This window comes from Bidens hawaiensis, unplaced genomic scaffold (assembly GCF_021521415.1).
Source record: "Bidens hawaiensis isolate Kalapana, Puna unplaced genomic scaffold, B.hawaiensis_p1.1 tig00000512_1, whole genome shotgun sequence".
Taxonomy (NCBI): Eukaryota; Viridiplantae; Streptophyta; class Magnoliopsida; order Asterales; family Asteraceae; genus Bidens; species Bidens hawaiensis.
In genome coordinates, this window is record NW_027491033.1 from 4337641 (window position 1) to 4359735 (window position 22095).

The 22095-nt window shown below is 38.7% G+C and overlaps 1 protein-coding gene and 1 pseudogene across 1 annotated transcript; one reads left to right on the plus strand and one right to left on the minus strand.

Annotated features, from left to right (window-relative positions):
* Nucleotides 1-15569: 15569 nt before the first annotated feature.
* On the plus strand, nucleotides 15570-17566 carry LOC143631632 (uncharacterized). The gene is made up of 5 exons (XM_077100332.1): nucleotides 15570-15652; nucleotides 15730-15916; nucleotides 16554-16760; nucleotides 16857-17048; nucleotides 17135-17566. Exons 1-5 carry the CDS (start codon nucleotides 15570-15572, stop codon nucleotides 17270-17272), a joined length of 807 nt encoding a protein of 268 aa, XP_076956447.1. The 3' UTR covers nucleotides 17273-17566.
* Nucleotides 17567-20686: 3120 nt separating this feature from the next.
* On the minus strand, nucleotides 20687-22065 carry LOC143634474 (protein EXORDIUM-like 5 pseudogene; annotated as a pseudogene).
* Nucleotides 22066-22095: the final 30 nt, after the last annotated feature.

The window sequence follows — 22095 nt, forward strand, 5'->3', positions numbered from 1 at the left end:
CAGTTCCTGTTTTGTTTAGGTCATATGTGCAAGCAACTGAAGACTCTGCTGTAAATAGTGTTGCTGATCTTAACAGATATTTACAAGGAGATGTGTCTGAGGTACTTTTTATTTTTATTAGTAAAAAAGATAAAAGTTTCTATATTGTCTTGATTCAATTTTTTTTACATAAAATTTAGATTACGGGCACAACATACAATGTTGGCATGACGATAGTTGACGTAGATTTGTTTAACGATTGGAAGTATGTTCAATGTTCTATATGTCACAAGAAAGTTCAGTTTGTTAACGCTGCGTACTATTGTTCGAACTGTAACAACAATGTGTCTTCTCCACGTCATGGGTAAGTTTTATATACATAATTATTGTGCATCAGCCTTTTTTTATTTCACATTACGCTTCCACAGTTACAGGTTGGTTGTTCGTTTGCTTTATACATATGATGATATTTCGTGTGTCATGTTCGATGAAATTGCCTGGGTACTTCTTGGCATAAGTGCAGATGACTTGGTTGCTAAGAATATAGCAGAGGTTTGTTATTGATGTTTAAGCAAATATACTTTTGTTTTTATGCTGGCTTATTATGTTTAACTATATGTGTGTTTATACATTTGTGGGTATACAAATGTATCTTCTATGTATATTTATTATTTGTTTGTATACTGAAATATAGATTTATTATGTTCTTTTGTAGGTTGGGGATGATAAATTTTGGGTTCACAATTTTTTGCTTGATGCTTTATGTGCCCGGAGTGTCGTATTTTAAGATTAAGATTACTGGTTATAATGTGGCACCTAACAATTCACGAGAGTTTACTGTGTCAAAGTACATTTGTGATATGCAGTTGGGATGCCAGAAAACTGCATCCCCATCTGTTGCTTCAAATTCGCTTCCTTTGGATTATTCGTATGAAGATATTGAGAAGATGAGTTGGGGCAGCAATTGAAGCCGATGAGGCGTTCGCAGATGCTGATGCGATTTAAGCAGTGAGTTGTGTTTTATATTTGAAGTAAACTGTTTTGGTTATGTTTGTTAATTTTTGGTCATTTTGTAACTTTATTTAGGTGAACATCTTTATTAACTTTGAATGTTATTAATTTTGTAAAACCCTAATCCGAAATGATATCTTTCGGATGAAAAGAATTACTAATGATGTAAAAACAATTTTTGTTTTGTTATTAGTAAATTAATTCGTGTGGGGGTTGTGTACATTGTTGGAAATGGATGCTGCTATTAGGGGTGTGCATGGGTCGGTTTGGGGCGGTTTTCGGCCAAACCCATAACCATAACCGATACGTCAGTTAATAGAAAGTAATAACCATGACCGATCCGTTATGGCGGTTTCGGTTAATCGGTTTTGATGGTTGTTGCGGGTTGGTTATGGGTCGGTTAACCGTGACCGAGAAAGATATAATTAGAACTAAAATTGGTACCAAATATTAAAAATAAATAAACAATTAAATAAAATATATAATCCATAATGACCAAGAACAAAAGAACGATGAACAACAACGAAATCTATGGTGATATCAAGTGAACATACCGTCTTCAACCGTTTCGTGCAACTAAGTGGGTCGCCTATTGTGAAAAGGTAGCTGCCTCAAACGTATGATTGTGACAACTGAATAATCGTTGAACTGAATTGGGAATTAGTATATGTCTATTTTTTTTCTTTTAACTTCAGTATTGGAATATATGTATCTAATTAATATATTGAACAATCAAAAGGTACTTCGAACGGAAATTTGAAAGGAAGATTATGGAAGATTTGGAATTAATTTGGTAAACAATGACAACCAATATTTCTAATATTATTGGCCTAAATCTAAAAAAGGTATAGAGTTAGCTATTTTATTTTAGTTTATTTTTTGAACGACAATAGATATAAAAAGGGATATTGGTTTTTAATACTCTCAACTTTAATTCTTTGATAGGGAACACTCCCAACTTTCGATTTGCTACCCACCTCTCTCAATTTTCACCTTATTTTCATCTATCACTCACTAACTAACGAAAAGCACTAACTCCGTTAGTTTTCCGTTGACGTGTCATTTTTTAAAATAAAATAATAAAAATTATGGGCCCCAAACACTACATCATCTGTTCTTCTTCTTCTTAAAAAAAACCCTAACTCCATTACTACATCCACTCGGCCCACCACCGCCACCCACCTCTCCTTCCACCTCAAACAACCATCTGTTTCAGACTAATATCCACCATCAATTGTAATAAAGCCGACAACGGCTGTCGGATATGTGCAGCTACCAGCTACTAATGATGCTCCAACAAAGGAGTAGGTGGCGGCTCGGAAGTTCAAACGAATCTTGGTCTCCGGCGGTTACTACAGAAGCATTGAGTCGGTAGGAAGCATCCCGGTGTTTTGAAATGCAACTCCGGTAGTATGTTAAGCTTTCCGGCGAACCTTGCTATTCCGGCGAAGGGTTCCGACGAGCTCCCAACCGCATTCTTGTTCTTCGGGAAACGTTAATAGTGACTAGTGAGGTGCTATGATGGGTTAGGTTCCGTTGGTCGTGTTTCAAGCTTTTTCGGAAAACGTGCTATTTCGGCGAGGGGTTCCGATGAGCTTCCACCTGCATTCTTGTTCTTCGGGAAGAATAGTGAGGTGCAATGACGGCTAGGGTTCCGTTGGTCGGGTTTCAAGCTTTTCCAATGAGTTGACTCTATATTTGGTAGGGATGGAGTTGTTGGTATATGTAATTGGGGTTTTTTAAGATAAAAATTAATAGCCATTTTCCACCTAAGCATGCCACACATGTAAAAAATAGTCCACGTCAACAGTCCACGTTAGCAAAAAAACTAACGGAGTTAGTGCTCTGTTAGTTAAAGAGTGATAGAAGCAAATAAGGTGAAAGTTAGGAGCGGTAGGTAGCAAATCAAAAGTTGGGAGTGTTCTCTATCAAAGGATTAAAGTTGAGAGTATTGAAAACCAATATCCAATATAAAAATATAGATTAAGATTTATATAACTAAAGAGTTAATCCCACTTGCACTAATTCCAATTTCTAAATCCCTGTTTCTCGATTAACAGTCGTATAAATTGGGCGGTTCAGTTATGGCGGGTTTGAAATGATCTTTAACAAAAACCGACCCAAATTTGGCGGTTTTCGTAAACTCATCAAACCGACCCACTGGATATGTCGGTTATCGGTTAAAATCGGTTCGGTTATGACGGTTATGGTTTGGTTAACCGTTATGGCGGTTAATTTGCTTACCCCTAGCTGCTACTCTCTAATTTGCTATTGAAGTAGTAGGTTTGACTTTCCCCGTGAAACCGTAACTCCCAAAATGTGTTGGAAAGTAACCAAACCGTCACATTTGTTACTAAATTAATTAATGTAATCACTTTTCTAAGTTGATATGCCCGTCCACCGGACGGGTCAACTACTAGTTATTTTGGGTATTAAATTGATAAGGAGTATTAAAATGATACTTATCCAATTCTAATTCTTACTTTTTATTTTTTTTTCTCTTTTCATTTGAAGTTAATTGTTTATATAATAAAAAGAAAGTTGAAGGGGTTCTTGTGTCAAAATGGAAACTATGGGCCGTTGCTCAATCACTGGGATATTAGAAGATTTGACACATTCGCTTGGTGTATTTTAAGGGGGCTATCCAATGCTTATCGTTATACACAAAAATTGAATCTATGCATCTCTTGGTTTGTTGCTAAATCATTTGACTATGAAATAATTCCTAAATCATTCGTGTTACATTAGCTTGTACAATATGTTATAGTTTCCATCGCTTGTTTGATTGTGTTCTTACTGTAACCCATTTAGTACTACTTGGTTGTTCCAAAGCTTGTTCTTATTCATTTTTGAATGTATGAATCTAGAATTTTTAAAGCTTTTAATGATGATATAATTTGTCTATTTTCATTTTTGGTAGTCAATGGTTTCGAAATCCGAGGTGGATTAATGTTCACGTTTTGTCAAAGGTTCATTTGATTTTGAGTTTCTTTCAACCCTAAACATTGATGACATTTTAATCCTATTAAATTCAAACTTAATTATTGGTTATGATTTTCTATTTAATTTAATCATCATGTTATGTTATATTAAATTTTCCATTTGACTCGTAATTTATTTTCATAATTACAATACTTTTATTATTATTACTAGGTTAGTGACCCGTGACGTATCACACAAACGGAAATAATAAATTTTTCAGTTAAATATATGATTGTTTATTTGAATAAATATATAATTCCAAAGTTATGTGTAAAGATGATTTCCAGGGCCACTAACCTAGTAATCTGTGTTTCTCCAATTTGCTTTTGATATATTTAGTTTTTTGGCACTGAAGGCTGTGAATTTTTTTTTGTAGGGTTTAGCATGTCGTGCATGACACTTCTTCGGCTCCTAAGTTCCAAAGCTTTGTTTTTAGTAAGATTGGTTTTGCTATTCAAAATGGGGTTGCAGCGAAACTTGTTGCCCATTTTTCTTCCACTTTATTGTAATCGTTTTGAGTCTAATGAGAAATATAACTAAAGGAAAAAGAAGAAGTGCTTTTACGTAAACATTATGTTTTTTGTTGTAATTAGAATAAATTGGATAGATAGAAAGTTATGAGAATTGCATGTTCACTAATTAATAATTTAACGTATTTGCTAGTTAATTTATTATTAGATGTATAATATTAGAATATCACATAAATGCTAGACGTAAAAATTTATATGAGCAATTAAAATATAATATTGAAAAACATTAAGTTACAATATATAGTGAAATCATATAGTATAATGGAAGTTATTGGTCAGGTAATATATGAAATTGCATTTTACAAAAATATTATGAAAGCCATTATGTTTGATAATATTTTGTGAAAAAACTTTAAAACGAAAAAATAGTTTATCAATGTCGATTATCTTATATGGTGAAATGACTTTTGATTTTCAATTTTGGCTATTTAGTAACATAAGTTAGTAAATTATAAGTAACTACAAAAAGAGGTTACATCCATGTTATTAGTTTGCTAATTATGGATTGAATGACAAATAAGGAAACATATTAAAACATATTTAATTTTAATTACTTAATTAAATAATTGTTGAAATTGGTAAGAGTCTATGTAGCATCTCAAGTGAACATGCTAGAATGGTGTCATGTGTCCACGATGTTTTGTTTTAATGATATCGTAAGATAAGATTATTATTAATATGTTTATGTTTAATTGCATTATTAGTATTATTATTACGAATATTATTATTGCAATACAAATTATCAAAATAAATGTTTCGGTCTTTTCATCATTTTTTTGATCAACCAAATATTTTGACCGATATTTTATATTTTAACCATTTTACCAGCCTCACAAAAGTGATAATGGCTCTGTCTTTTCTTTATGTATGAAACTTACAAGAACTTATATTCCTTCTTGTGAAGCTTTCATATGACCGATACGTATTCTCCAAGACTACAAGCCAATGAATCATATTTGTTATTTGTGAGTCTTACATAAGAAAACAATATAGAGAAAATGTAAGAACTCATTACCAATTACACAATCCAATAGCACATACATCTTCTAATCACAAGTGATGACGGGGTAGCCCAAGGAAATAATAAAATGGCTGGAATATATTATCGCTAAAAGGGTTAAAAGCTTCAAATCCCGCCAAAACTTATGTAAATAAACACCCACGTGCTACAGTACGACGTCACAACACTGTTCACATCATTGTCCTCTCTGAGCAAAGGACATACTCAGATAAAGTAATATTATTTTATCTATGGACCAGCGGTCCAAAGCTTCCCGCCTAACAATGGTCAACTCTCTATGCAAACATGAGGTTAACTAGTTTAGTTACATCTGGACTAAAAGGCTTGCATCCCTTCACCTATATAAGAGATGCTTAGTCACAAACAAGAACACACCAGATTTGGGCAGATAACATCATCTCCCTAATCTTCTCTTCTTCTTTGAGAAATATGCTCCAAGCTTATTTCTTTCTTACTTCAATATCTTCATAGTTTCACCAAGAACATCATTCTAAAACCGATTCCAAACATCACGGTTCTTGATCATCGGTGAGCTATAACAACAAACAACTAACTAGTGAACCTCCTTCTACGTTTTGCAAACGTAGAGGGACACCACGACCTGCGTTAGGCTAACCGGAACCCTTGAAGCCTTTTAGCCTAACCAGTCTATTCACTATCAATGGTCTTATCATTGTTGTAGCAACAAGTTGGCGCCCACCGTGGGGCTACGCCGCTTACTTTATTTTAAAGACCAGTAGTGTAGCTCCATCACCACGACAGAAGGTGAATCTCCCGAAGAAGTTAACCAAGTGTCAAGAACACCGACATCAAGCGTCGGTCAAGAAACTCTGGCGGTAACCTCGATTTTCTCGACTCCGGGAGGAACCTCGACGGAACCCTTGTTTCTCGAGTTTTCATCTTTTCGAACTCCGAATCCTTCACGATCTGGGGTCCCTTCTCCTCATGCAGGAGTCACGAACACCCCGGAACGTGTAGACTTGACGATGGAAGGTGTGTCATGGCATTTCTTGCAACTAAGACATCTTCTTAACCGCCACGTGAGCCAAGAAAGAGAAAAAGGGATAAGATTAAGGCTGGAGTACGACGATGATGAACCCTCACTGTCACTCGGACGTCCACCTTCCCCTTTAACTAGCTCATAACCTGCTGCTTCTCATTTAGAGGCTGGTCCAAGCGTAACATGTCAACCTCTTAACTCATCTCTTTATACCTATGGAAGGCCAAGCCCAACGGCTTTCCCTTTGTATACTTCACAACCCCTTGGGCACGAGACCACTCTCGATCAAATATGGCAGTCACCAGCTTCAAGTGTTCCCCCTCCTACGGCCATCACGTGGGAACAGGCCATGTCGGTCTTACCCTTGGTTAGGAGTGCTACGATGAGCACTGCCATGGGAACCAACCAAACAGCAGCAACCCCTGAAAGCCTTCAAGGCTTCAATCTCATGCCTCAAATGATGGCTCAAATGATGGCACATTTCCCTTGGACCCAACTCATCAACCAAGCACTGAGTACTCACCAAGGGACAACGAGTCATAATACAAGGGTAGATGAAGACCTGGCAAAACCTTACAAGCCCGGCAACCTTTCTTGTTTCTCTCAACAAATTGTCGATTATGACTCTCAAACAAAGATCAAAATGCCACCCCATATAAAAACATATGATGGGACCAAGGATCCCGAAGACCACCTCCAGGTCTTCACTGGGGCGGCCAGAATTGAAAAATGGTCCCACGCTGAATGTTGCTTGATGTTCATGCAAACATTAGTCGGATCAGCCAGGATATGGTTCAATGACCTTCCTGCTCAAAGCGTTCGAAGCTTCGATGATCTAAGCAAATGATTCTTGGCCCACTTTTCACAACAAAGGAGGTATGTCAAGGATGCCACGGTCATTTTCCAGATAAAGCAGAAAGATGATGAAAGCCTTCGAGACTTTATCGAAAGTAAAAAAGAAGGGTTACAATATGTGGGGGTTGACAAAAAAATGAGGGTGGCAGGCTTCATGAACGCCATCACCTCCAAATACCTCACAAGGGACTTTAATAAGTGCCTATCTAAAACCCTTGAAGAAGCTCTTGAGCGAGTTGAAGCTCATATCCGAGGTGAAGAGGCTGTTGATTTCAAAGAACAAAGAAAAAGAGCTCTTGGTTGGCGAGGCAACAGCCCCAACCGAAAGAAAGGGAACTACAACCCCTATGACAAATATTCAAGAAGCTCAGATCAACGACGGCCTGAAGGTCGGAACCCTCCAAGCAGCGAAAAGGCTGTGAACTTCACAGCCTTAACCAAAACACCTCAGGAGATCCTTGCCACCGAAGAGGTGAAACACAACTTCCGACCTCCTCGACCCTTGCCCAAGAGCAAGAAAAACTAAAGCTCCACCCAGTTCTGTGATTTTCACGAAGAAAAAGGTCACCACACCAACGATTGCTTTCACCACACCTCAAAGTTTTGGAGGATGTGCATCGACTTCAAGGACTTGAACAAAGAATGTCCAAAGGATTGCTATCCTTTACCCGAAATGGACCTCAAGGTTGACTCCTTAACTGGCCATCCCTTCAAGTGTTTTCTGGATGCTTACAAGGGTTATCATAAAATCCTCATGAAGGTGGAGGATGAAGAAAAAACCGCATTTCACACGGACAAGGGCATTTTCTGTTATCAAAAGATGCCTTTTGGCCTACGAAATGCCGGTGCAACCTACCAACGCTTGATCGACAAAGCTTTCGCTAGCCAAATTAGCAGAAACTTGGAAGCTTATGTCGATGATCTGGTAATCATAAGCAAAACCGAGCATCAAATGCTTGAAGACATAAAAGAAACCTTCCAGAACTTGAGGAAGATCAATATGAAGCTCAACCCTGGAAAATGCTCATTTGTTTCGAAGAAGGCAAGTTTTTGGGACACATTATGGGTAAATAAAGCATAAAAGCTAATCCCAACAAAGTCAGGGCTGTTCTTGAAACTAAATCTCCACAAAGCAAAAAAGAAGTGGAAAGCCTGAACGGAAGGCTTGCAGCCCTGAAGCGTTTTACCTCCAAGCTTGCTGAGAAATCCCTACCCTTTTTCAAAATGTTAAAGGGTTGCACAGACAAGAAAGATTTCAGGTGGACGGAAGAAGCAGAAGAATCCTTCAATCAAATGAAGCAACACTTGGCTTCACTTCCAGCTATTGCAGCCCCTGAAACGGGAGAATTGATCTTTGTCTATCTATCAGTCGCTGAAGAAGCATTAAGCGCGGTTCTAACCATCGAACGAGACAAAGTTCAGGTACCCGTTTATTTCTTTAGTAAAACACTAAAACCGGCATAGATCAAATACCCTCCTTTGGAAAAGCTTGCTCTGGCCTTAATTCAAACGGCCAGAAGGCTTCGAAGGTACTTTCAAGCACACCCTATACAAGTAGTCACTGACCAACCTATCAAAAGTGTGCTTAAAAAACCTGAAAATTCAGGCCGATTGGCCAAATGGGTTGTGGAACTAGGTGAATATAACATCACCTATATCCCAAGAAAAGCTATAAAAGCCCAAGTCTTGGCGGACTTCATTGTAGAAATCCCAAAGCAAGTCATTCCTGAAGTACACACAACTGCCGCTGAACCTTCTGACCTCGAAGCCTGGAAGCTTTTTACCGATGGGGCTTCTAGCATCGAAGGGTCAGGAGTCGGGCTCGTTTTAATCAACCCTGAAGGGTTAGAATTTACATATGCTCTTCGACTTGAATTTCAGACCACCAACAACGAAGCTGAATACGAAGCATTGATCGCTGGTCTGAAGATTGCCAAAGAGATGAAGATCCAAAAGCTACAAGTCTTCACAGACTCGTTGCTTGTTTCAAGTCAAGTCAATGATAGCTATATAGCAAAAGAGCCCAACATGAAGAAGTACCGTGAAAAGGCAAAAGGCTTGATGACTATAGTTCAAGAGTGCACTATCAAGCAAGTCCCAAGATCACAAAACAAGAGAGCTGATGCCCTAAGCAAGCTAGCATCCCTCACATTTGCACACCTCACCAAGAAAGTTTTGGTTGAAGTGTTGAAGACTCCTTCAATCCAAGAATTGGAGGTCCAAGATGTAATCACTGAAGAAGGTCCAAGTTGGATGACTCCCATAGAAAAGTTCCTCAAAAATGGTGAGTTACCTTTGGACCAGACAGAGGCTGAAAGGGTTCGAATCAAGTCCCGACAGTATGTGTTGCAAGGAGAAACCCTTTATAAGAAGGCTTACCTTGCACCGCTACTAAGATGTGTGGGCCCTGAACAAAGCCAAAATCTGATCAAAGAGGTTTATGAGGGAATATGTGGAGCTCATTTCGGGCCAGAAACGGTGGTTGCAAAATTGATGAACCTCGGATACTTCTGGCCCACCATGCACCGAGATGCAACGGAACAGCTCAAAAAATGTGAAGCCTGTCAAATCCATGCACCGGTTCTAAAAAGCCCAAAACATGATCTAGTCCCCATCTCCTCGGCTTGGCCATTCCACAAATGGGGAATGGATATTGTTGGTCCATTCCCACCGGCCAAGGGTGGGGTAAAACTTTTGCTAGTAGCTGTTGACTACTTCACCAAGTGGCCTGAAGTCAAACCATTTGCAAAATAACGGGCAAACAAGTCATCGACTTCGTGTGGGAAACTATTATTTGTCGCTATGGGCTGCCAGGAGTGTTAGTCACAGATAATGGGAAGCAATTTGCCGAGAAGCCTTTTAGCACATAGTGCAAAGAATTCAGAATCACCCAAGTGTTCAGCTCGGTTGCTTACCCACAGTCCAACGGCCAAGTTGAAAGAACAAACAGAACCATTGTAGAAGGAATCAAAACAAGGCTGGGAAGGCACAACAACAATTGGCTTGAAGAACTCCCAAATGTTCTATGGGCAATAAGAACAACCGAAAAAACAAGCCACAAACGAACACCTTACAGCCTAGTGTTCGGATCAGAAGCTGTAATTCCAGCCGAAGTCGGAGTTGTGACTCAAAGAACACTCAACATGGATCTCGAATCAAACAACAATGACACCATGTTGAATTTGCAACTCCTTGAAGAAGTTCGTGATCAAGCCGCAATACAAGAAGCTAAGTACAAGCAGAAAATGGAAGCTTATTACAATGCAAGAGTGAAACATGAACGTTTCAAGCCTAGAGACCTTGTACTTCGAAACAACGAGGCCAGCAAGAAAGAAAACCAAGGAAAGCTTGGCCCAAAGTGGGAAAGGCCATACACAATCCTTGAAGCTCACAAGGGTGGATCCTACAAGCTGGCCGACACAGAAGGCAAAAGGCTTCCAAGACACTGGAACGGCAAAACCCTTAAAAGGTTTCATGCCTAGTCGAAGTCTTAAGGTGTATTTCAAGAGATGTATAATTCTCCTTTTTGTGAACATCAACCTCTTGAATGAATGATAAAGTTTTTGTCATAACTTGTCTTCACTATCCTATAAGGAGGTTGAGAACCTAGCAAGAAACTCCATGGCAAGGGCCATGTAAGGGGATGAGCTCCCAGGCCACATTGCTCAATAGGTTCAAGGGTTAAATGGACCTATATAAGGGGTGAGTACCTATATCAATCCAACTCCATAAGACTTAGAAAATTTTTAACTAAAACTAATCTCATAGACAGGTCTGAACAGCCTACACCAATTCGTTCCTTAAACTTTAAAAAAGTTTACGAAAACAAAAAGCATACACTAAGTAGTGATATAAAGGATAGCCAACATGTGCTTTTTACCTAACGAAGCCTTGAAGCTAAAAGTGACTGCAGCACTAAAACTTCTTAAGGAAAGTTAGCTAAAATCCCATCAAACTAACAAGACAAGCAATCAACACACAAATACATAAAACATCATAAGTTCATAAACAAGGCCATTCTAAGGCCATAGCATCCATACATAATAAGCCAATTAAGGCTAAAACAAGGAAATCACAAGGATTCCCAAGAAAATGTTCAAGGGCCGTAAAGGCCAAACACAACCACAAGGCAGAAACTTTAAGAGTTTCATGCCAAACCTACATTGTTTAAGATTACAAAACATTGTTTTAAGGTGCTAAGAAAGCTACGAATCAAGTATTTAAACATTGGAAACATGCTTCGAAGTACTAGCCTTACCACCCTTAACACTTTTACCCTTTTTGGACTTCTTGACTTGTGGGGCAACATCAGCAACAGCCGAGCCTTCAAGGCTTGCAACATGAGACCCGTCGCTGCCTCCAGATAGAGTTTCTTCACTGTCACCTGAACGGGAACGTTTTTCGACAAGGACTCGAGCACCTCTTTAACAGCCTTCTCATCGAGGCTGGCTGGCTTCAAACCCTGCAACACAGAAAGAGGCTTACCAAAGCACGATGACACTTCACCCACATAAGGGTAAGTGATCCTTTCCATGGCATGAACCGACTCCATAAAGAGCTTGTAAGCATCGCGGTTGAACAAAGGAGATTTCTTAATAGGCTGGCCAGACTCGTGATAGCTGCAACCGGCAACGAAGCCCAAATGCTTACCATGGGCCAACAGCTTGGTGTACACACCGCCCAACACCGAGTTGAATTCACTAGAATGAAGCAAATAAGCCACAACCTGCTGAAACCCATGTTCAATCAGCCACTTGTTGTCATCAGAAGTCTGGGTGACCGAAGCCTTTAAGCCTTCCTTCTCCATCTCAAAAGCCATTCTCTGCACCTCAAAGGCTTCCCGGTCAGCATCCAACTTAGCCCTGTCAGCCTCCATGGCTTTCTTCAACCCTGCCAGCTCAATCTCATGACCGCGAGACAACTCATTAATCTTCTCAACATAACCTTCCTCTTTCCTCGAAAAACCTTCAATCTCCTTCTTCATCTCCATCATGGAAGCTTTCATTCCCTCTTTCTTCTTCATAAACTCATCATACTCCTCCATCCCTTTTCGAAACCGAGTAATACCTTCTGCCAAAAGGGCAAAAACGTTGCAAGAGTTCAAAATCAACCTGGACAACAAGGAATCACCTTCCATCTTGGAGATAGTATCATGAACCCCCGGAGGAGGAAAATGGGCCAACGCATTGGCACAAACTTCGGGATCCTTGAAACTATCCCCAACCCTGACACTCCATTCCGGCACATAAACTGCATTCCCATCCAACCCTTGAACGACTGGCATCTCAACCTTCTTGCCAGTCGACTTCTTCTTCTTAGAAATCACCAACCCTTGTTCCTTCTCAACCTCCATAATCGGACCTTGGTCTTCAGAAACCTGAATATCATCACTAACTTCAACTGGTTCACAAGAAGATGAAGCACCAACAGACTTCAGCAAACGTCGTGTAAAACGACGGGTAGAAGATTTCGGAACAGAAGACTTGGTGAACCCTTTAACGTTTGCAACCCCAGCATACTCAGCATCCTCAAATTGACCCTCCTTCCCTCGAACAACCGAGTCCTCCCCAACAGTAGCCGCAACATCAATGAGCCCAACATCCGAAGTGTCATCACTCTTCAAAAAGTCTAAAGCAGACATAACTACAAAATACAAAGAAAAATCATTAGCAAACTCATTGACAAAATAAAGCAAGTACGGGATAAACAAATGCATACCCTTATCATCCCTCATAAGCACAGGATCCCGATTAGGCTTATCCCAAAGTTTGCTAATTCCTAATAACACAAGAAGGTGTTCGGGAAAAGGACGAAGACGTGACGAACACTCCTTAATACGCCTCAAAAACAATTCGTTCAAATCAGATTCAGCCGGCTCAGGCTCATTTAGAACGACCTCGGGTTGTCTCCAAACGGGTTTAAATGGAAGAATGGAATTAGAAACAAAGAAAAAACGGTCCTTCCAAGAACCAAGGGTTGTAACCGCCGAGGAAACTAAACATGTTTCAACTTTTGTGTGTTCAAACGTGTACCAATCACCATTTTTCGCTAAGCGAAAGAAACGGCGAAAACCCAGTAAAGAAGGGTCATAACCAAGGGCTTTACATAAAACCTCAAAATGCAATACCCTAGCAAGCCCTAAAGGATGGATTTGACCGAACGATATACGATAATATTCCAAAACATTCAAAACGAAAACTAAAAACGGATGTCGGAGATTGGAAAATTCAAAATGACGGCAATATAAAGCAATGAAGCCCGCCGGACAACGATCAATCGAACAATCGACCGGCGGAGCAACCAGTTTGAACTTTAACCTTATTCCCCATTCAATACAGAACGATTCAACCTCTTCTTGGGTTAATCGGGAAAAATTGATCGAAAGATCTTTTTTGGCAACCATAATTTTGAAAGAAAGATGAAGGATTAAGACTAACCTGTTGGAATATTGAAGGAAACTTGTAAGTGTTTAAGATGGAAACTTTTAAAGGAAAAAGATAGGAGAAAATGAATAGTTATTCAGTTAATAACTGTTAAGGAAAAGCAGTTCCTTGGAAACCGCATTCTGACAGTTACAATCATATCAAACTGTCACATCAATAATTCAAAAAACAACCAAAACTGAACAAAGCTTCCAAGCCTTCAAGCCTTTAAGCAGTAAACAAATTATGCGCAAAAGTCAGAAGCCTTTGAGCATACTCCTCAAATACCTCTGACTTGGGGGGCTGATGACGGGGGTAGCCCAAGGAAATAATAAAATGGCTGGAACATATTATCGCTAAAAGGGTTAAAGGGTTAAAAGGTTAAAAGCTTCAAATCCCACCCAAACTTATGTAAATAAGCACCCACGTGCTACAGTACGACGTCACATCACTGTTCACATCCTTGTCCCCTCTGAGCAAAGGACATACTCAGATAAAGTAATATTATTTTATCTATGGACCAGTGGTCCAAAGCTTCCCGCCTAACAATGGTCAACTCTCTATGCAAACAAGAGGTTAACTAGTTTAGTTACATCTGGACTAAAAGGCTTGCATCCCTTCACCTATATAAGAGATGCTTAGTCACAAACAAGAACACACCAGATTTGGGCAGATAACATCATCTCCCTAATCTTCTCTTCTTCTTTGAGAAATATGCTCCAAGCTTATTTATTTCTTACTTCAATATCTTCATAGCTTCACCAAGAACATCATTCTAAAACCGATTCCAAACATCACGGTTCTTGATCATCGGTGAGCTATAACAACAAACAACTAACTAGTGAACCTCCTTCTACGTTTTGCAAACGTAGAGGGACACCACGACCTGCGTTAGGCTAACCGGAACCCTTGAAGCCTTTTAGCCTAACCAGTCTATTCACTATCAATGGTCTTATCTTTGTTGTAGCAACAATAAGTATGATCTTAATAAGCAGATAAGAATATGAAAAGGAGGTAGGGTTGGTGGGTGGAGAGGGTGATTGATCGATGAACAAGGGGGGTGGGTAGTTGTTTTTTTATCAGGAAGAACAAAATATTATTTTATAAGAAAATAATAAAAATTAAAATACAAAACTAAATCTAATTTTTATTTTAAAAAAAATGAAAGGTACTCGGGACTGCCTTACGTATAACTAATTTGAAAATAATAGATTATATGTACACAACTAACATAATAATATCCACACATCACTTAAAACATTTTTCATATAGCAAATTGACTCATATAACCATAACCTTACTAAAATTAGCTGATGTGGCAAACGTGGTGGTCCAATGGTAAAGGATTAAGGTTTGAGATCTTAATTTTGAAACATGACTCGGGAGTTTTCCACATTTCCCACAATGATGAGCTTTATCCTTGATAGCGTTCTTGATTAGTCAGGCATAAAGTGTAAAAAATCACTGTGAACTGTTGCCATTCATCTTAAAAAAACTCGGTTCAGCGGCTGTTTTAAAAATAGAAACGAAGAAGGAAAACGGGTGGCGTTTGAGCAGCCGCCAGACATATAACTATATAAGTAGACGTATAATATAGATGTTTTGTTACTCACAATAACATTTCTCATCGACTCATCCTCTTGGCTTGAACATTAAGCTACCGGTTGACCGAGAGGCCTATGCTAAACCCAATCCCCACGAAGCCGTAAATTATATAATAATATCCTCCGGGCAGTCACAATATTATTATTATTATTAATATTATTATTATGTGTATAACAGTCTTTGTATGGCAAGCTCATCCCGTCTACCCACTTGTTCTATTATCTAATCGAGATGAATTTCTTGACCGGTACGTGAGCTGCTGCTCAATTCACCTTCAATCTCAACGCATTAACTTCCTGATATGTATTATTATTATTATGTCAGACCCACGCAGACGTTAACGTGGTGGGAAGGCGGACAGATACTGGGCGGCAGAGACGTGACCGCCGGAGGAACGTGGTTGGCATCAAGCAGAGACGGAAGAATGGGTTTAATCACCAATGTTCGTGAATTGAATTCGATATCTGCTGCTGCAAAGAGTAGAGGCGATCTCCCTGTTCGATTTCTGCAGGTTTAAACTTGTGCACACCAACTGTTTGTTTGTTTTTATATGTAGAACTCGCTTGGCGCTAGTCCACAGGTGGGGTATCGACCGACTAGGGATTAATCAGATCGGAAGTTTATATGTAATTCTTCAAATACACACACACCCCAAATTTTATATATAAATTTTCAATTTTAGACCATTTTAACCAAATAGCAATTAGTCGGTGGGGGTACCGACTACCGATTAATTGCCGCTTAGGTGCGATTTTTACAGCTATAATTGATATATATTTATAATTTTGTTTTGTATATTTTTTAGTTTTAATTTTTTATGTAACATAAGGTATATTAGTTAGTTATTTTTATATATGATGATATTGTTAGATAAATAAATATTTAATATATATAAAAAATTATATAAGTAATAAGCTCGATTAGGCTCGTGAGCCAGCTCAAGCTCAATAATTGAGGCTCAGTCTCATTTATTGAACAAGCTTCTTTTTAGCCTCAAGCTTCGGCTCGAGCTCGTTTAAGCTCGGCTCCGTTCAGTTTTTTTGCGAGCTGATCTTGAGTAGCTCGTGAGCGGCCTGGCTCGTTTGCACCCCTACACTCACTGTTCTTCACTATAAAATTTGTATGCATTTGGTATTTTTATTGGCTAGAGCAACAAAAAACCTATGGAGTTTGCAGAAGAAGTCGCGAATGAAGCGGATCAATACAACGGGTTTAATTTACTACTTGCTGATATTTTATCCAATAATATGGTTTATGTGACAAATAGACTTAAAGGGGATAAATGCTACATGACTACAGTTGAACCCGGTGTACATGTGTTATCAAATGCAAGTCTTGACACTCCTTGGCCTAAGGTAACACATTTAGTCCTTTTTTCATTTATCCGCTCTTTATGACCAAATTAATAAACAAACATTATTTATTAATGTGCTTCTGTATTATCCGCTCAGGCTCAAAGATTGAAGCAGGGTTTTAAAGATCTTTTAAATCAATACGGTGAAGGTGAAATTCCCATTAAGGAGATGGTTGATACGCTGATGGTAAATACGGTTAAAGATGACATCAGCATGCTTCCTGGTATTTACACTCCAGAGTTTGAATACCAGTTGAGTTCTATATTTGTTAAGACGGTATACACAGAGGTAAAGAAAGTATTCAGCCGTATTTTGTTATCTGTTAATGGAATTGGTGTCTATGAGATTAGATTCTGAATAACGATATTATGCAGAGAGCTTATGGTACACGAAGCATGTCTGCATTGGCGGTTAAAGTTAACGGTGAAGTGTTATTTTATGAAAAGCATTTGGGAAATGATTTGTGGAAAGAACAGACTGAAAGTTATGTGATTGAGAAAAAGGAGCAGTGAGCAAAATATTACACTTTTCTATAGTTTATACTATATATGTATATTTCTCTTGTGAGTTGGTTCACCTGGAATTATATGAATAATGTTGTATAGCTTCCATGAAGAATCTCTGTTCTTCATATTGGAATATTGCATATTCTAAAATTTTACTTTCTCATATTTGGCAACTTTCAACCTACTTGACACGCCTGATATTTAGTTGGTCTTATCTTATCTTATCTTATCTTATCTTATCATATCAGCATAACTTGAATCAACTCGATCCAAGTGAGAATTTTGGGTCAAAATTACGGTATGTAAGATGATTGATATGTAAAAATAACCATAGGAATGAAGAAATTATAAAAGGTTTACTTGATGTATGAAAAGGTTCATACGTTGAGTAGAGCATATGATGAGAGACGCAACTTCTGGTTGTAAGTAAAGCATATATGGTTGTACATGGAGCAACCAGTCTTTTACCGCCTGGTATTTTCAAATAATTAAGTGCTCATGACTGATGACACATGATAGAATTTGTAGCCAGGAATCTTTTAAGCGGTGATCCGGATTTTGAACATGACAAAAAGATAGCAACTGAGTTTTACAATATATTCTTCAATAATGACAAAGTTATATTATGCAGTATGCACCAACGTCAATCATTGATTTTGGAAAAAAAATCTAGGCAAAGTTCACTTCCAGATACAAAGTTAGCAACATAGGCCCAAGCGTTATTGTTCATGCGCCACAATGGCGTGTACACATGGCTAAATGTTGTTGCCCAGGTAGTTAAGTTCTCATTAATGTTTCTAAGGTTTGGATTCGAAAATTCTGAATTGCCTAAAATCCTAAATGCTGAAAACAACAAAACAATCAAACAATATTTTGGATTGATCCAGTTTAGATCTTCCAGTCTTTTTTCTGCAAGCTAAATTTATTTATCAAAAAATCTAGAGAGTTAGTATAGATAGTAAGTCATAGCATTGAATATTGTGAAAGTAATATTCGCAAATGGCATTGTATTTCATCTAAAGTTTGTTGGTAACTTGTTGGTTTCTACAAAAGTAATCAACCCCAATCTAAGATACAGAAGAATAATTTTGTTTTAGTCTTGTATTCATAACCATCCGATAAGACACAGTCGAGATTTTGTCCAAACATTATACACCACTAGAACGTCCACTACTCATATCTCATGGTCATGATCCATGAATCAACAAAATGGCACTCACGAGTCACTCTAGCGCGCCACGTAAGTAAAAACTTTTTTACTGATTTTGTGATTTAAGTATAGAAAATACTATTAAAACGTTGTTTAAACATTCTGAAGTAAATCAATTTCGTAGGTCTTATGCATTAGGAAATACAACTTATGCATGATATTTTTCTTTTTAACGGTGTTTTCAAGGCTTGAAACCACTCTTTTGGTTTTGGGTATTCATTACTACTACTTTAGTACCAGGGCACCCAATATTGTTTTTATATTTGAAAAAACAATATCCAAATTGTTTTAAGTTTTGGAATTGTCACCTTTAAATGTTTCATGTTGCATAGTACATTAGATTTGTATGTATGCAACCACACTGTGTCGTGTTTTTATGAACCAAACAGATGACATCATTTCCAATAAATACACAACCAACTTGAGTAAAGTGGCAAAGTTGTAACTTTAAAGTCATTCAATTTCTGTCAACTTTTCTTGGTACCCCAAAAATCAATATCAATGGAAACTACTTTATGAGTGACACATGATTTCTTAAATTCTAGGATGACTTATTGATTTAAAAGATATTTTAGAACTAATACGATTCATGATTTTTTCAATGGCATTTGTAATTGGGCTTCCTCGACGCCTAAAAACGCACCCCACCCCACTACGAAGGGGGTGTTTTCGTTCAAAAAATGCTCTGCGGGTTTATGTGGTAGCAACGTTTAGCCATATATGCTTTTAACGTTGTGAGTCTCCTTAAAATCGGTATCTTATCATCTATTACCTGCATTACCCTCTTAATAGGTTTGCTATGAATGATATCTTAACGAGTATGATATCTTAACGAGTATTATATACCAGGTATGGTTGTTTTAACTAGATTTGTAAACAGTGATATAAGGAGTTTCGCCAATCCATTCGAATTTTTCAAACATGTACTAATGCATTTAACAATCCATTTATATATGTATAAAAGTAGTATTCGCCCTTGATTGGTTAAAATTTTATGGTAAATGTTAAACTCTATGCATGAAGTAATAAAAGTATAATTTGTTAACAATAAATAGTTAAGTTGTTAGAGGTGTGCGGAGACTACGGAGCAGTGGTGAAGCTTGGACTAAGGCACCAGGGGGCGGACTCAAAATGTATACCAAAATTTCACAAACAAAGGGGGGCGGACTTAAATTTTTGGCCGAAAACGGCTAAATTTACAGGGTGAAAACGGCTAAATTATACACTACGTATAAAAAATTTCGGGCGAAAACAGCTAAATTTTACACTACGTATATAAAATTTCGGTAAAAACGACTAAAATTATAAAAAATTTCAGCCGAAAATGGCTAAATTTTACACTACGTATAAAAAATTTCGGTCGAAAACAGATGCATATTTACACAACGTATAAAAAATTTTGGACGAAAACTGGTAAATTTACACTACCGCGTAAAAAAACAGGGGGGGCGGGGCCACCCCTGGCCCTAAGAGTCCTTCGCCATTGCTACGGAGGTTATGAAGAATGGAACTACCCTTAGGATTGACAAACGAGTTGAGTTGGGCAGGTTCGGGCTGGTTAGTAAAAGAGTTATTTTGTTTGGCGCGGAACGGGTTTTGGGTCAAAACAAGTTTCAAATTCTTCAAATTCAAGGTGGATCGGCACAAGTTTCAGGTCATGTTTTGGTTGGGGCGGGTTTCAAGTCATGTCTGATTTGGGATCGGGCCAAACCCCGTTCCAAGACAAAACCCAATCCCGGGACATTTAGCTGTTCAAAAGAAATCTACCTTCGTGATATCAACAGGATGAATTTGCAATGATTTAGATGGACTTTATTTCATAAATGAGGATGATTAAAGTGGAAGACTATTGGAATTTTGGAAATTTTCACACCATAAAGGAAAGTTAAATTCCATGATTAATGGAAAGTTTTTCATTAGGGTAAACGTATTGGGCGACAAATGCCCCAAAAGTGGGATGATATCTTGCATAAACGCGCCATGTCATGAAATTTATATTCCAATTCCATCACGTTTCTAAATATTCCATAAAACAAACGCGCTCTTGGTTGTATTCGTAAACTCTTAACATGAGCTATAAAGATATTTCATCTGCTTCCTTGAAAGATATTTTTTATTTTTTAATTGATGAGAGCTTCCCTTTGCACGGCAAATTAGTAATCAAAAAATAATAATTGTCTAATTGTAATTATTGTACTTGTGACTCAAACTTAAATAAAGCTTTCCTTTGTTTTATTTACTTCAAAAGCTTGTTTAAAAAAAACAAACAAATAATAAAACAAAATCAAAACATCGTACCACCCCTAAAGCACAAGGTACAATCAGTCCAAAGCATTAGGTCCCCTACACGCCTTCAAAACCGGGTTCCATATCCACTGCACCATAAACTTCCTACCCCTTCTCCCATTCATATTAAAAGTCCGACCCGACCCAAACTTCATCACCTGCCCCATATACCCGCCTCCACCACCCGTCCATACAACCCTTCACACAAGTCCCCAATCTCCATCGGCATCATCGGGTCATCACCCGCGTATCATGCGTTCACCAACGGGTTACTCGCCAGCTCGGCAAGCTCATGACCAATCACACTAACCATCCCGTCAACACCCACATCCCCGTTGAGCGGGTTAAGTGAACCCGGCCCGCCACTCCCCATATAACCCGGTACCGCAAACGGGTAAGCACACTGCTCGGGGCACTGCTTACCCGAGTTGCCCACCCACGCGTAAGGCAACGTGTACCCGACTTTAGACGGGAAGGTAAAGTAATGAAACCCGCAGACCGCCCGACAGAAGTCCTGGACCGTGACGTCATCCGACGTCAGGATTAAATAAACTCCGTTTTTATGGTCCACCGGAAACGGAGCTGACTTGACGGCTCCGGTGATGACGTCTTGGACGGTGAGACGGGTGAGGTGGGTCCCGTGGGAGTATTTACGGTCGGAATATTCTCCGGATATTAGGATGCTGCCGGAGATGTTGGCTTTGGTTTGGTCGGTGTAGAGGGTGACGGTTTTCCACCAGTCGGAGACTGACGGAGTGGCGGCGGCACGGTGGTTGACGGTGGATATTGATTGGATGAAGTCTTTGATAATAAGTTTCTGATTTGGGTTCCATTTGCCGTACCAGATTAAGTATATTTTGATCGGAGATGAGAGAACCGGGCCCATGTGGTACCGGAGTTTGATGAACTCCGATGAGCCTTCGAATCTTTTTGAATCGGTGAAGGCTGATTTTTGAATCTTTGGATTAATGATAGTGTTTATGTTTACATTTACATCATGGGTTTTGATTGGGGTGGAAAACACAGAGGTTGTGAGGAAGAAGATGAAGATGAAGATGAAGGGTAGAATGGTCATTTTGGTAAGGGGTGAGCCTGGTGGTGGTGGGTTACGGTGAATGGAGATGAGTGAATTTATAAAGGGAGATGGAAATGGGCTGGTGACAGCTGCCATGGTTTTTTGGGAGTGATGTACAAAATTTGAAAACTGGAATAGGGTAGAATGACCAAAATGCCCCTGTGGCTTTTTTGCCATTATGGTTCAAGCTGTTCATGGTGGGGTTGTGAGAATAACATTCCCCTTGTTACATTTGAAAATTCTCTTTTTGTTATTATT

Coding starts and splice junctions, on each gene's coding strand:
- LOC143631632 (XM_077100332.1), top strand. CDS start 15,570: ATGTGTATAACAGTCTTTGTATGGCAAGCTCATCCCGTCTACCCACTT. Junction 16,761..16,856: donor TTGACACTCCTTGGCCTAAG/GTAACACATTTA, acceptor TTATCCGCTCAG/GCTCAAAGATTGAAGCAGGG. Junction 17,049..17,134: donor TTAAGACGGTATACACAGAG/GTAAAGAAAGTA, acceptor GATATTATGCAG/AGAGCTTATGGTACACGAAG.